Source organism: Heterodontus francisci, chromosome 8, assembly GCF_036365525.1.
Source record: "Heterodontus francisci isolate sHetFra1 chromosome 8, sHetFra1.hap1, whole genome shotgun sequence".
NCBI lineage: Eukaryota > Metazoa > Chordata > Chondrichthyes > Heterodontiformes > Heterodontidae > Heterodontus > Heterodontus francisci.
This window is the reverse complement of record NC_090378.1, coordinates 29972020-29988195: the sequence shown is the minus strand read 5'-3', so window position 1 is coordinate 29988195 and position 16176 is coordinate 29972020. Positions and strand designations below refer to the sequence as shown.

At 42.3% G+C, this 16176-nt stretch overlaps 1 protein-coding gene across 1 annotated transcript in view; it reads left to right on the top strand.

Annotated features, from left to right (window-relative positions):
- The window catches only part of LOC137372727 (AP-1 complex subunit mu-1-like), a 67659-nt gene that overhangs the window by 32914 nt on the left and 18569 nt on the right, over positions 1-16176 (top strand). The window contains exons 4-7 of the mRNA XM_068036884.1: positions 5-135; positions 11773-11920; positions 14089-14215; positions 16014-16156. Coding sequence (XP_067892985.1) covers positions 5-135; positions 11773-11920; positions 14089-14215; positions 16014-16156 — 549 coding nt within the window. The remainder of the gene's footprint in view (positions 1-4; positions 136-11772; positions 11921-14088; positions 14216-16013; positions 16157-16176) is intronic.

The following is a 16176-nucleotide window of genomic DNA, read 5'->3' as shown; positions in this document are numbered from 1 at the left end:
TCAGGTTTTCACACAATATTTTGAAGAGGTTGAAGAGGAAAGTATTCGAGATAACTTTGTTATTGTTTATGAACTTTTGGATGAGGTGATGGATTTTGGATTCCCACAAACGACTGATAGTAAGATTCTCCAAGAGTAAGTGCAGACAGAGCAATTTGTTTGTTTTAATCTATTTACCCAAACTGATTAACTTAGCCACCCATAATTTGCTCCCTTCTTTCCTTGCATTGCTTTCTCAGAGCCAATATTTTTACCGATTCCCTTTACAGTGCTCGGAATAACTATTGTAACACCACCTCACAAGCTCTAGTTTGTTCAATGTGTAAAAATGATTCTTTACAATTAACAGTACTTCTTCTGTCATGGACTGCAGCAGTCAGCAGTGTCTGATATCCAATGTGACCATGCTGCTGAAGGCAGTATCGAGATTATTGCAGTGTTGTAGTTTTGCGTTGGTTATGCTGGGTATCCTGGGTTATAGTATTCTACCAGCGTTTGCAAGCAGGTTCTTCACTATCTCCCTGACAAAATTAAGTGAATTGTCAAATCATAGAAATGCTGGGAAATGGCACAGTATAAATCAGCTTAGCTTTTCAATAAACACAATAGTTAACCACAGTAGCATCAAGCTTATGTCTTAATTCAGCAACAGCCTAAAGTGTTCGCCTCTGGGAATCATTGCCCAATGTCCTAAATGGATTAGGAGTCCAGCACAGTCTTTAATACTTTCCTCAGTACACCTTTTCTTTCACTCTGTGCTGGTTCTTTATGTCAATTTTCTTCCTATTCCTTCCCCTCTATGTGATCCTCACACTGTTCTCTGGGAGACCATGCAGTATTCCATTGCATATGTATCAGTGATGTTTCCTTTACCAGGAATGAGCTCCCGTTCACTAAATTATAGCCTGTTCCATAAATGGCAGTAATGTGTACAGGAGAAAAATATTCCAGGTTGTGGCAGATTTCAAACTATTTTCCCTCCTTACAGAATATTTTCTGAGGTTTTTCCACAGAAAACCCTTTTCTTTTAAGTTAATGAAACCAGGAAAGGTTAAAGGTCTGATGCTGTGCAACCAGCAGAGGTCACTAGTGCTTTCTTTCCTGCATGCCCATGCATAGAATGAATTTTCATTGTGCACTGGAATATCTTGACCAAGAAAAGAAAACAAATGTCACATGTTCACTTAATTAACTGTGTGGAATATCCGCCAGCATCTTATTCCTGTTGGGTTAGAAATGTAAATTTCATGGGTGTTAGTGATGATTTCTCAGGCCAGGAATGCACTAACTCACTGCAGTTCACTAATGCTTGATCCATTCTATAAACAGCAGTTGTGTGCAGGCATGTAATTCAGTCACTCTTTACTGCGTACTGAGTCCCAGCCACCCATGTTTACATCCAGGCTCCAATAACCACTTTACTGCTGTCCAAGGGCAATGATGAATTGCGACTTAACTTCCCCAACTGCGAGAGTTCAGAAATCAAACTACCATTGTCATGATTAATGTTCTATTATTCAATAACATATTTACGTAGCAGAGGTTGATGAAGGTAATGCTATCACTCATCTCGTAAGGTCCTGATTGAATGTAGAGGTTTGATAAGTTTAGACACACACAGCAAACTTTTAAAAAGGGGTGATTACTGAGTACTGTGTGCAGTTCTGGTCACCTCATTACAGAAAGGATGTAATTGCACTAGAGAGGGTATAGAGGAGATTTATGAGGATGTTGCCAGGATTGGAAAAATGCAGCTATGAGGAAAGATTGGATAGGCTGGGGTTGTTCTCCTTGGAACAGAGAAGGCTGAGGTGAGATCTGATTGAAATGTCCAAAATTTTGAGGGGCCTGGATAGTGTGGGTCTATTCACCTTAGCAGAGAGGTCGGTGACGAGGGGGCATAGATTTAAAGTGATTGGTGGAAAAATTAGAAGGGAGAAGAGGAAAAGCTTTTTCACCCAGAGGGTGGTGGGGGTCTGGAACTCACTGCCTGAAAGGGTAGTTGAGGCAGAAACCTTCGACGCATTCAAAAGGAGTCTGGATATGAACCTCAGGTGCTGTAAGCTGCAGGGCTACGGACCAAATGCTAGAAGGTGGGATTAGAATAGGTGGATCGTTTTTCAGCCGGCGCTGACATGATGGGCCAAGTGGCCTCTTTCTGTGCCTTAAACTTTTTGTGATTACTCTTCTGTATTATTCAAACCTGCCTCCACATGAACAATTGGGTACTCACTGTATCCCTCACATTAACTCCTGATATCATTTTATAATAATGTTTAATGTAGGGATGGGCCCAATAATATAGATCACATTAAAAACAGTATTGAATGTTGTCACTTCATATAAACATAGGAAGGAACATAGGAACAAGAGTTGGCCATTCGGCCCCTCAAGCCTGCTTTGCCATTTGATTAGATCATGGCTGATCTGATTGTGGTCTCAACTCCACTTTCCTGTCTGCCCCCCATAACCTTTGACTCCCTTGTCTATCAAAAAGCTATCTAACTCAGCCTCGAATAAATTCAATGACCCATCCTCCACTGTTTTCTGGGGAAGAGAATTCCACAGACTAACAACCCTCTGAGAGCAAACATTTCTCCTCATCTCCATCTTAAAAGGGAGACCTCTTATTTTAAACTGTGTCCCCGAGTTCTAGTCTCCCCAATAGAGGAAACATCTTCCTGTATCCACCCTATCAAGACCCCTCAGAATCTTATATGTTTCAGTAAGATCACTTTTCATTCTTCTAAATTCCAGTGGGTAAAGGGCCAACCTGTTCAACCTTTCTTCAAAAGATAAGTCCTTCATCCCAGGAATAAGTCGAGTGAACCTTCCCTGAACTGCCTCTAATGCAATTATATCCCTTTTCAACTAAGGAGATCAAAACTGTACACAGTACTCCAGATATGGTCTCACCAAGGCCCTGTACAGCTGCAGTAAAATTTCTCTACTTTTTACATTCATTCGCCTTGCAATAAGCAACTTTCCATTTGCCATCCTAATCACTTGCTGTACCCGCAGTCTAACTTTTTGTGATTCATGTACCAGGCCACCCAGATCACTCTGTACCACCAAGTTCTGCAATCTCTCTCCGTTTAAATAATATACAACTTTTCTATTCTCCCTGCCAAAGTGGACAAGTTCACATTTTCCCACATTATACTCCATCTGCCAAATTTTTGTCCACTCACTTAACCTATCTACATCCCTTTGTAGACTCTTCACCTCCTCTTGACAACTTATTTTCCTACCTATCTTGCTGTCATCGGCAAATTCAGCTATCATACATTCAGTCCCTCCATCCAAGTCATTGATATAAATTGTAAATAGTTGAGGCCCCAGCACTGATCCCTGTGGCACTCCATGAGTTACATCTTGCCAACCTGAAAAAGACCCACTCTTCCCTACTGTCTGCTTCCTGTTAGTTAACCAATCCTTTATCCATGCTAATTTGTTATCCCCTACAGCGTATGCTCTTATTTTGTGTCGTATCTTTTGATGTGACACCTTATCAAATGCCTTTTGGAAATCCAAGTACACCACATCTATAGGTTCCCCTTTATCCACCTTGCATGTTACTTCCTCAATGAGCTCTAATAAATTAGCTAAACACGATTTCCCTTTCAAAACACCATGTTGACTCTGCCTGATCCCATTATAATTTGCTTGCTATCCTGCTATAACCTCCTTAATAATGGATTCTAGCAATTTCCCTGTGATAGATGTTAGGCTAACTGGCCTATAGTTTCCTGCTGTCTGTCTCCCTCCTTTCTTGAATAAAGGTGTTACATTTTCAATTTTCCAATCTGCTGGGACCCTTCCAGAATCAATGCCTCTACTTTCTCTGTAGCCATTTCTTTTAAGACCCTAGGATGCAGGTCATCTGGTCCTGGGGACTTGTCAGCCATTAGGTCTGATAGTTTTCCCAGTACCTTTTCCTTGACGATGGTGATTGTTTTACATTTCTCCTTTCCTATCGCCTCTTGATTTTCAAGTACCTTTGGGAAGTTTTTTAAGTCTTCCACAATGAAGACAGGCGCAAAATACCTGTTCAATGCTTCAGTTACACCTGTTACTGTAGTCGAGCCTTAAACCTCAAATTGTAATTTTTAAAGAAGACATGCAATTTTATAGCACCTTTCATGGTGCTTTACAGTCGATGAAATACTTTTTCAAGTGTAGTAACTGTTGTATTGCAGTAAACTTAGCAGCTAATTTTTAGACAGCAAGCTCCCACAAACAGCAATGTGATCGTGACAAGATAATCTGTCTTAGTGATATTGGTTGAGGCAATGGGGGGTTTTAAACTTCCCCCTCCCACCCGCCCTTCATTCTGGGAATGAGATACACTGAGCTCCACATCAAGGGCTATATTTTAAGAGCCCGTCAACACTCCCAGTGGCAAGCTCAAAAAATGGCGGCTCGCACGCTGAGCAAGGACACCATGGATAACTCCCCTGCTCTTCTTCAGATTGTGTCATGGAATTTTGGTATTCACCTGAGAGGATGGGCACAGCCTCAGTTTAACATTTATCGAAAATGTGCAGCACTCCCTCAGTACTGCATTGAAGTGTCAGTCTAGATTTTTGTACTCAAATGTCCGGATTAGGAATTGAACGTACAACTTTTATGACTCGGAAGCTAGAGTGCTACCAACTGAGCCACAGCTAATACCAGAATAATTATGATTCAGAAGAGTTCACTTTTAGGGATAAGCAATAAATGTTGGCCTAGCCAGCAATGCCCACATCCCATGAACGAATAAGAAAAACACTTAGTTCAGAACGAGTTATGCTAATAAAGTACGTTTTTCCTGACCAATCATTGAGTTTCTGCAGTGAGAGATGAATATTTCGACAATTTAACTGTATTTTTTTTCCTATCACAAATGATTTTTCTTGCTTCAGTTTCTTTGACTTAAAAGCAAATGAAACAAACAAGGTTCAAATTATAGTCAGGATCTAAAGCAATAAAAACAGGAAGTGCTGGAAATACTCAGCAGGTCAGGCAGTATCCGTGGAGAGAGAAACAGAGTTAACGTTTCATGTCTGTGACCTTTCATCAGACAGTCAGCTCGCCCCTCCTCATGATTGGGGGAGGATGGGGGAAGGCCGCCTTGGCTATTTAAATGTGCCACCGTATGGGAGATTGTGGCAGCTGTTCAACGTGCGAGCCGCCATTTTTTGAGCTTGTCACCAGGTGTGTTGACAGGCTCTTAAAATACAGTCCTTAATGTGGAGCTCAGTGTATCTCATTCCGGAATGAACGGCAGGTGGGAAGGGGAAGTTTAAAACTCCCCACCCCCACAACAGGTAGGAGAAAGGCACGGGGTTAAGGTACAGTTTCAAAAAGCTGAACCCTGACCCCGACGCTCTCAAACATGCTCACTTTTGGCTTTTAACTATTCCATTAATTAAATATGCTAACAAAACAGTGTGCCTCAAACTTTAGCAGATATTTAGAATTAATGGCTGTTGGCCAGGTTTCCCAGGGCTCAGGAAACTTGGCAGCTGAAGGGAGGCGAGAACAGCTGGATCCAGAGGTAAGTGCCTTTCTAGCACTGCTCGTGGGCCAGGAGCAGGAGTGCTGGCCCCCAGTCCCTCAATCAAACCTGCTTCCCTCCCCATGATTAGCCTCCCCCCACAGTAATCTGAAGCACCCCACAATCTCCACCTGACCCACAGTCTCCCCGCTGACCCACATCTATCCCCACAACAAACCCACGATCATTGCTTGACCCACAATCTTCCCCACCCCCCAGAACCCATGATCTCTTTCACCCCCCCCCCCCCCGACCCACAATCTCTCCCCTGACCCGCGATCTCTCTCCCTTCACCCCCATCCCCCCAACCCGACCCGCGATCTCTTCCACCACCCCCCACAACCCACCTGCGATCTCTTTTTTCCCCCCCCCCCCCCCAACCCTGCGATCTCTTTCCCCCCAGACCAACAATCTCTCCCTCCTTCCCTATGCTCCCAGCTGCAATTGTCTGGCACAGGCCCTCTCATCCAACAGCCTGTCGTCCTCTCAATCTGGCTGGCCGCCTGCTGGGAAATGGAGTTAAAATGCAAATAAGATAGCGTCATAGAGTCATTTATGGCACAGAAGGAGGCTATTCAGCCAGTCAAGTCCATGCCAGCCCTCCATAGAGCTATCCAGTCAATCCCACGCACCCAGTTGATCCCCATAGCCATGCAAGTCTATTTCTTTCAAGTGACCATTCAATTTCTTTTGGAAGTCATTGATTGTCTCCCCTTCCACCACCCTCATGGGCAGCGGGTTCCAGGTGATAACCACTCGCTGAGTAAAAAAGTTCTTCCTCATATTCCACTGCATCTCTTGTCCAAAACCTTCAATCTGTGCCCTTAGTCCTTGTAGCATCAATTAAAGGGATCAGTTTTTCCTTGTCTACCTTATCTAAGCATGTCATAATCTTGTACACTGCTATCAAATCTCCCCTCAATTTCCTTTGCTCCAAGAAGAACGACCCCAGCTTTTCCAACCTATCCTTGTATCTGAAATCCTCCATCCCTGGAACCATTCTGGTAAATCTCCTCTGCACTTTTTCAAGGAGCCTCACATCCTTCCTAAAGTGTGGTGACCAGAACTGGATGCAATACTCCAGTTGGGGCCTAACCAGAACTTTATAAAGGTTCAGCACAACTTCCCTGCTTCTGTACTCAATGCCTCTATTTATGATGCCCAAGATTCCACATGCTTTGCTAACCACTCTCTCAATATGTCCTGCCCCCTACAAAGATCAATGCACCTGCAGCCCCAGGTCCCTCTGTTCCTGCACACTCTTTAGAATTATGCCATTAAATCTATATTGCCTCACCTATCCCTTCTGCCAAATGCATCACCTCACACTTGTCTGTATTCATTTCCATCTGCCACTTGCCTTCCCATTCTGCTAGCCTATCTATGTCCTGTTGCAGGCGATTTGTATCATCCTCACTGTTTGTCACTGCTCCCTGTTGGTCAGTCCTCCCTGTTTGGACTCATCGGCAAATTTTGAGATTCTACTCCATATTCCGAGATCCAATTCATTTATATAGTTAAAAAAGCAGTTTTCCTAGCGCTGACCCTTGAGGAACACCTCTCTCTACCATACTCCAGCCTGTAAAATAACCATTTTCCATGACTTGCTGGTTTCTGTTCTGAAGCTAATTTTTGAAATCCAATTGGACACTAACCCTCCTATTCCATGAGCTTCAATTTTGTTCACCAGCCTTTTATGTGGTACTTTATCAAATGTTTTCTTAAAATCTATATAGACAACATCCACTGCATTTCCTCCATCAACCTTCTCTGTTACTTCATCAAAAAATTTCATTAGATTAGTCAAGCATGATCTACCTTTTACAAATCCATGCTGGCTATCCTTAATTAACTCAAACCTCTCTAAGTGCCTGTTAATTTTTCCCCCCTGATTATTGTTTCATTAAATTCAGCAGCACCTCCGCATTTCCAGGTATCCTAGACACGTAGTCTATCTTATTCCTAATAACTATTTTCAAAAAGTCCTCAATAAGGTACCACGTAGTAACTCATGACTGAGGTCAGAACATATGAAGTCAGAAGACAAAGTAGCAGAATGGATAGCAAACTGGCTACAAAGCAGAAAACAGAGAGTAGTAGTGCTACTGGTAGTTATTCAGACTGTCAAAAGGTGGGAAGTGGTGTCCCAAAGGAATTGCTGTTGGGACCACTGTTGTTCATAATTTACATAAATGGTTTAGGCTCAGGCGTTGGAGGTACAATTTCAATATTTACAGACAATACATAATTGGGGGGGGGGGCATAGTTAATACGGAGGAGGACTACGACTAAAAATAGGAAGACATTAATTTTGCAGATTAGGCATGTAATTGGCAAATGAACTTTAAGATAGATAAGTGTGAGGTGGTAAATTTTGGTCGGAAGAATCAGGAGGCCACACACTCTCCACTGGTTAAAGTCATACCTAGCACAGAGGGAGATTGTTGTGGTTGTTGGATGTCAATCATCTCAGTTCCAGGACATCACTGCAGGAGTTCTTAGGAGTCTTAGGCCCAGCCATCTTCAGCTGCTTCATCAATGACCTTCCCTCCATCATAAGTCAGAAGTGGGGATGTTCGCTGATGATTGCACAGTTGTACAATTCCATTCCCAACTCCTCATAATGAAGCAGTCCCTGCCTGCATGCAGCAAGTCCTGGACAACATTCAGGCTTGGGTTGATAAGTGGCAAGTAACTTTCATGCCACACAAGTGCTAGACAATGACCCTCTCCAACAAGAGTCTGACCATCTCCCCTTGAAGTTCAACAGCATTACCATCACTGAATCCCCAACCATCAACATCCTGAGGGGAGGTTGGGGGGGGGGGGGGGGGGTGGAAATCACCATTGACCAGGAACTTAATTGGATGAGCTACATAAATATTGTTGTTACAAGAGCAGATCAGAGGCTAGGTATTCTGCAGTGTGTGACTCACCTCCTGACTCCCCAAAGCCTTTCCTCCATCTACAAGGCACAAGTCAGAAGCGTGATGGAATATTCTCCACTTGCCTGGATGAGTGCAGCTCCAACAACCCTCAAGATGCTCAACATCCCGGACAAAGCAGCCCGCTTGATTGGCACACCATACACTACCTTAAACATTCACTTCCTCTACGCACTGTGGCAGCAGTGTATACCATCTACAAGATGCAGTGCAGCAATTCGTTAAGGTTCCTTCAACGGCACCTTCCAAACCTGCGACTTCTACCACCTAGAAGAACAAAGGCAGCAGACATATGGGAACAGCACCACCTGCAAGTTCCCCTATAAGTCTCACTCTATCCTGCCTTGGAAATATATCGCCATTCCTTCACTGTCACTGGGTCAAAATCCTGGAACTCCCTACCTAACAGCACTATGGGAGTACCTGCAGCAAATGGACTGCAGCGGTTCAAGAAGGCAGCTCACCACCACCTTCTCAAGGGCAATTAGGGTTTGCTGATAAATGCTGGTCTTGTCAGTGACACCCATATCCCGTGAATGAATAATAGATAAAAATAAATCCAACAGGCAACTCGGGAGAAACCTCTTTATCCAGAGAATGGTTAGAATGTGGAACTGGCTAGCACAGACAGTGGTTGTAATGGCTAGCATAGATGCATTTATGGGAAAGCTAGACATAGAAGGCAGAAAGGAATATAAGAATATGTTGATGGGGATAAATGAAGAGGTGTGGGAGGAGGCTCATGTGGACCATGTACATTTTGGGCCCAATAGCCCATTTTTGTGCTATAAATACTAAGTAACTTTGGTGTGTTTCTATTTACCTCAATACTGATAACTATGGTATGGCTCAGTATATCCCATTCCCAATAATTATTGACTAGGTCAGTGTATCCCATTCACAATTATGATGGTAAGGCTTACACTGCATCCCACGTCCAATAACCATGTGTGTCTCAGGGTATTCCATTCACAAAATAAATGTGGGGATCAGTGTATTCCATTCCCAGAATGAATGTGGACCTCAGTGTATTCCGATACCACAATAATTTAGCTGACAGAAACATCCGAGTTGCCATTTGTTGAGACTTGCTGTGAACCTATTTCACCGTTGAAATGGGCAATCTTCATTATACTGAACAGCTGCTGCTTATTAGATATTCTCAGCTGAGTGTGAATGCAGCCTTTTGAGAATTCACTGTTCCACTGTAAGCTGTAAACAATATTATTTTGATTGTATCATGAAGCTCCTTGAACATACGTTTGTGTTTTTAATTTATTCGCATAAAGCACTGTTAGGAATGCTATGAAGATTTTTATAAATAGTTAATATATTTTCCTGATTAACTTGTAAGATATGTAATCTGTAGTTCAGACTGACAGGGTATCTCTGTTCTGGAATGTGCAGGGAGAGAGTACAGATGTTGGTGTTTTGGAGCTCGACTCTATTGTATTACAGTATGGGAGGACCATAAATTTCCTCATCTTGAAGAGGGAGTGAATATTATAATCTCTATGAGCAATGGGGGAGAATCCTTATATTGACTAGTGATGTTCATACCAACCTCGCAAAATTTTCCAGAAGAGCACCACACCTATTTGAACTTGGTCCACCTTAAGATGGCTGGGCTGCCTCCAATATAGGATAATTGCAATCAAAGCACAACCTAACATTCTGTTCTTTTGCATGTGCCTAAAGAATGTTTTTGCATAGAATGAACTGGGCATTCTATACTTATTCTAACAATAATCTTGCTCAGAGAGACAGAGACAGGAGGAACGTAGGTTGCAGTGTAATGGTTTGGAAAGGCAGCTGTCTGGCAGAAGTTGTTGTTTGGATGCCCTCTTCTATCAAACAGCATGTGTGAGAGAAAATTCAATATGCGAACGGGTTACATTTCGAAGATTTTCATGGGGTGATGGTTTTGGCAACCTACCAGAGTTGGAATTTCAGACAAATCTCTGCATCAACTTAGCTATCTGTTAAAGACAAGTAGGGCATATTCCACAAAGTAATATAGAACCATAGAAAAGTTATGGCACAGAAAGAGGCCATTCAGCCCATCGTGTCTGTGCTGGCTGAAAAAACTAGCTGCTCAATCTAATCCCACCTTCCAGCACCTGGTCCATAGGTGAGGTAAGGTAAGCATTGAAGGAGGCAAACTCACTTGTAAAGTATTCGCAAACAAGTAGTATATTTCATTTGACAAAGAATTAAGTTATTTTAATGTCTCCAACATTTCTTGTTGCGAGCCATTACTCAAGGCTCTTCTGACTTTTGTAACTTTTGCGTATTTCCTCATTCTACCTATCAATCTCATCTGTCCCACTTCTCTGTCCCAACTGCCTAATCTAACCTACCCCTTTTCTCTATAACGCTCTCTTTTTTTTATCTCGTTCTGTCTATCTCTTTCTATATATCATTCAACGGACGCTGAAAATGGCACCAGGTTGGTGAAGCAGATGCTCCATGCATCATTTATGGCAGCCTGAGGTCCAAGCAGCAAGCGGAGTTTCTTTGTAGGCTCAAGCCCAAGTGCTCTTTCTCCTGGGTCCACAAAAAAGAAAAGCTTACCATTTCTTGGGTTCTTTTTTTTGAATGGCCTGAAGTGGTTCTTTTTAAATTATCCATACCATTTTAAAATAATTTATTGACTCAGTTTCAATAATGGTGCAGTGAGTTTCGTTGGTATGTACTTAGCCATTTAAAAAAAAAAATCTCGCGATGTGGGCGTCACTTGCAATAGTGACATTTATTGCCCATTGTTAGTTGCCCTGAGAAGGTGGCTGTGCATTTTCTTCTTGAACCGCTGCAATTGTAGTGATTTGATACAATTGAATGGCTTGCTAGGCCACTATGGAGGCAGTTAAGAGTCAACCTCTTTGGTGTGGAACTAGTCACACATAGGCAGGCCGAGGAAGGACAGCGAGTTTCCGTTCCTTATGGACAGTAGTGACCAGTTGAATTTTTATGAAAATCCAACAACTTCATGGTCAATTTTACTGGTACCAACTTTTTATTCTCTGATTTTTAAAACTGAACTAAAATTCCCAAACTGCCCTGGGGTGGGATTTGAACTCCTGAACTCTGGATCATTAGTGTAATAATATCACCATTACACCAATATACCTTATATGACTGCCATGGCAGGTGGTGTAAGTTTAAATGTGTTGCTGTGTTACTGAAACATGCCAGGATGTATTGTTGAATGTGTCTTAATTCTACTTTGGCAGAATTCCACTGATTATTTCATGGACATTTTTTATTTTAACCCTCGATTTTCAGGTACATCATCCAGCAGGGACACAAGCTGGAAATTGGAGCACCGCGGCCCCCTGCTACCCTCACAAATGCAGTGTCCTGGAGATCAGAGGGTATAAAATACAGAAAGAATGAAGTGTTCATTGATCTGATCGAATCCGTCAATTTACTGGTGAGCAGCAGCTATCTAATCTTTAGTGAGCATTGTACAGGGAGTGAAGAGACAGCATTAACACAATTTGACAGCAGTACTATAGTAAACAGCAACCTTTTCTAATAAGATTACCATTTATGTGGGATTGTAAAGGTCTCAAATGATGTTGCCACTGATTATACGAATTAAACTACAAATTCTTGGAAGTTAACTTTAGGCTCTGAACATAGTTGAAGCTTATAAAACAAGCAAATTATGATAAATCTTTAGAAAACACTGGTTCGGCCTCAACTGGAGTATTGTGTCCAATTCTGAGCAGCACACTTTTGGAAGGATGTGAATACTGTAGAGGGGGTGCAGAAAAGATTTACAAGAAAGTTCCAGATATGAGGGACTTCAGTGATTTGAATAGATTGGAGAAGCTGCGGTTGTTCTCCTCAGAGAAGAGAAAGTTGAGAGATTTGATAGATGTGTTCAAACTCATGAGGGGTCTATGCAGAGTACAGACCCCATTGCAAATAGGGTCGAAAACTGGAGAACACAGGTATAAGGTGAATGGCAAAAGAACCAATGGCGACATGAGGAAAAGCTTTCTTACCCAGCGAGTGGTTGGGATCTGGAATGTACTGCCTCAGAGTGTGGTGGAGGCAGATTCAATCATGGCTTTCCAAAGGAAATTGGATAAGCACCTGAAGAGAAAGCATTTACAGGGCAACAGGGAAAAGTTGGGGGAATGGGATCAACTGAGTTGCTCTTGCAGAGAGCTGGCACGGACACAATGGGCCAAATGGCCTCCTTTGCTGTAACCAGTCTATGATTCTATGACTGTGTTAGGGAAAGAGGAGTTCTGTACACTAATGTATGCTCATAAATAAAAGTTGAAAATTGGAGGGTCAAAGGATTTCCCCCTTCCTCACAAACATCAAAAATTAACAACAGTTGCAAACTAGATATGTATCAGAGAAAAATTTGTTTGAGGAATATTACAAATCCAGGTGTGTTATAAATACCTCATAGTAAAGACCTGCTACCCGACCCGAACCCGATGGGACCTGACGACATGTGTCGGGTCGGGCCGGGTCAGACAAGCTCTATCACAGTTAAGTGGCTCCACTGTTAATTTAATTTTTGAACTAGAAAGTTGGTTTTGTTAGTTATTTTAAGCTTGTACAGATCAGCAAGAAAGTGAAAAACAGAAGGTACGTTAACTGATGGTCGGGTCGGGCGTGGGAAAAAAATGGAAGGACTTGGGCCGGGTTGGGTTCAGGCCGGATGTGGTTCTGTCGGGCTCGGGTTGGGTTTTTTTTTTTTGCAGACTCGAGCCTTTAGCTCATAAGGTTCAATGGCAGCAGACACCTTAGGATCATAGAATGATACAGCATCGAAGGAAGTTGTTCAGTCTAGTGTGCCTATGCTAGTTCTTTGGTCGAACTATCCAATTGGATAGTTGGTACCACATCCAAGCTCTTCCCCACCCCCCCCCCCCCCCCATGAACCTGCATTGTTTTCCCCTTCAAATATTTATCCAATTCCTTTTTAGAATTTGCTATTGAATCCTCTTCCACCACTCTTTCAGCAAGTGCATTCCAAATCATGACAACTCTCAGCATAAAAAAACAAATTCCCCTGCCGCAGGAAACTGTTTCTCTCTAATTCCTCTATCAAAACATTTCTTGGGTGTCAGTGGGAGTCAACTTCTATAGGGGTTGGTTCACATTGCCCTATATCTATCTACTTGCATGATAGTATAACTCTGGGTTGTAACCTTGTGATTTGGATCAGATGCTTTCACCCACAAGTGGGAGAGGCCATAAAAATCTAATGGAATACTGGGTTTGTTGGCAAGAGGTATAAAATATAAAAATTGAGATATAATGGTGAACCTATAGAAAATCTGGGGTATGAAAACAGTTCAAGTACTGTGTGTAGTTTTGGGCTCCATTCTATAGGAAGTATGTTCAGATAACAGAAAAGGTACAGCACATGTTCGCTAGGATGCTGCCAGGTATAAGGAAATACAAATACAAAGGCAGATAAGTCTTGTTGGAGGGTATTTTAAATGTGCAGCTGCCAACTTCTCATTGGGCAGAGTGTATTTAAACATGTGGGACAGTGTGGGTGTGTGAAGTGATGCTGACTTGCCGAATGCTGTATAATGCCTGCCTCGTCATATTCTGTTTCTTCAGGTGAGTGCAAGTGGCAGCGTCCTGAAAAGTGAGATTATTGGAAATGTAAAGCTGAAGGTCATTCTGTCAGGAATGCCAGAACTACGACTCGGACTTAATGATAAGGTTCTGTTTGAGATCTCTGGAAGTAAGTAAATGTGGAACAATTAATAGTGAGCCCATTCATTTTAACCCTAGCTCTGCCTAAAAGATAAAGTAAACATATTGATGAAGATTGGGTGATGCTGTGGACTTGAACATTGTACAATGGCTTGATCACTATAACTCAAGCTTGAAGATACTCCAGACTGATTGAATGATGCTTCTTAAACATAGAAAGATTTAAGGCACAGAAGAAGGCCATTTGACCCATCATGCCCATGCTCCCTGTTCTCCTCCCTCCCTGAGAATAGGATGGTTGGTGTAGGAAATGCAAATGTTACATCGAGTCAGGGAAGCGCTTCTCAGGTTCTCCGGGGTCGAGTGATGTTGGAGCAGTGTAGAGGGAACTTTGCTCTGAAACTAACTCATGCCATATCTGACTAGAGGGTGCTTGATGCTTGAAGCTGACACAGGGCACAGAAAGAAGAACCACTGCTCATTCCACAGCAATGACATTTTTTGAGCCCAAATTCATCCTCTGATTCGTGTAAAGAATAGATTTTGTGACCACTTTTCAAATATAGGCACTGTTCATAAATGTAAGTATGCAGTTTGACTAGAGTCCAGTGAGTTCATATCTTCTGACAAATACAAGTATTATTGTATGGTGGCTCCTTATTTATCAGTAAGAAAGACTTGTAACGTTACCTGTAGGTTTTTGACTTCAGACAATAGCTAATGGGAAAATGTTGGGCAGGAGGGCAAAGGACAGACACAATGAAATGTATCTAAGAATGGAAATTGCTACTATGATTAGGTGGGTAGATGAGTAATGGGTTTTACTTGATGCAGTGCTAGATGGCAAGGTACCAATACACGAGAATGTGTTGGATTCGGAAATGGGGAGATTTGAGTTTTGAACATTTTCCCCCTCCTTTTACTACTTCTCCATTCCTTGGTTTCTACTCTTTATGCTGGCAACATTTCAACTTCTGTCTCCTTACAGATGGGCAGAAATTATCTCTCTTCCCTGTGTAAACTCTACCACAGAAGGTGATAATGTGTAAGGAGCAGGTGTGAACACCCGTTATACATTGCTATGCAAAATCTTGAATATAGCCTTGAACAATCCCTCAGGATGAAGTTTGGCAACTGAGTCCCATTGTATCATGCTGGTCTTTGAAGTTGTTGTATAATTCATAGTTTAGTTTGTTTAGTTTAGTTTAGTTTAGGTCACTTGCATTCCAGAGTCAAAAAAATCAGTGTATATTGGATGTGTGCTGTGGTGTACAGTGTGTAATGCTGATTTACTTTGGCTATTGGTATGTTTTTACACCACTGTTGCCATATTTATCAACCGTGCTGGTGCCACCATCTCTCCATGCTTGGGTCTCACACAACCTGCAGCGACCCCAAAGTAAACTAAGTGAAGCATTCTTTGTGGCAGGCCACCAAGTAGACTCAGTAAAAATGCCAGTGGCCGGCCTTAAGAAATTCAGCAGGTTTATTTATGGAATACCATCAGCTACATTAGACTTGCATATTGGAAGCCAAAAGCTCTGAGCAGAACATTGGATGTGGATTAAAGGCTATGCAACAAATTTTGGGAATAAAACAATTTTGACATGTTAGCTCCCAGTATCTGCCTTGAGCAGGATCAGGAAAAGTTGGGAAAGGAAAGTTTTGCAGTATAAGGATGCTGGATCACTGAACATCTTCACTCCTGCCATTTCATTATTAGTGACCCCACCCCCACTTTTGAAATTTTCACCCCCAAATCACTTCACCTTGTAAAGACCTCACTTCAGCTACACTTTTAACAGTCTGTCTTTTTTTAATGTAAGGAGACAAGACTAAATCTGTGGAACTAGAGGATGTAAAGTTTCATCAGTGTGTGCGTCTATCTCGCTTTGAAAACGATCGAACCATTTCCTTCATCCCCCCAGATGGAGAGTTTGAACTCATGTCTTACCGGCTGTACACTCAGGTATGTTACATGCTCACAAT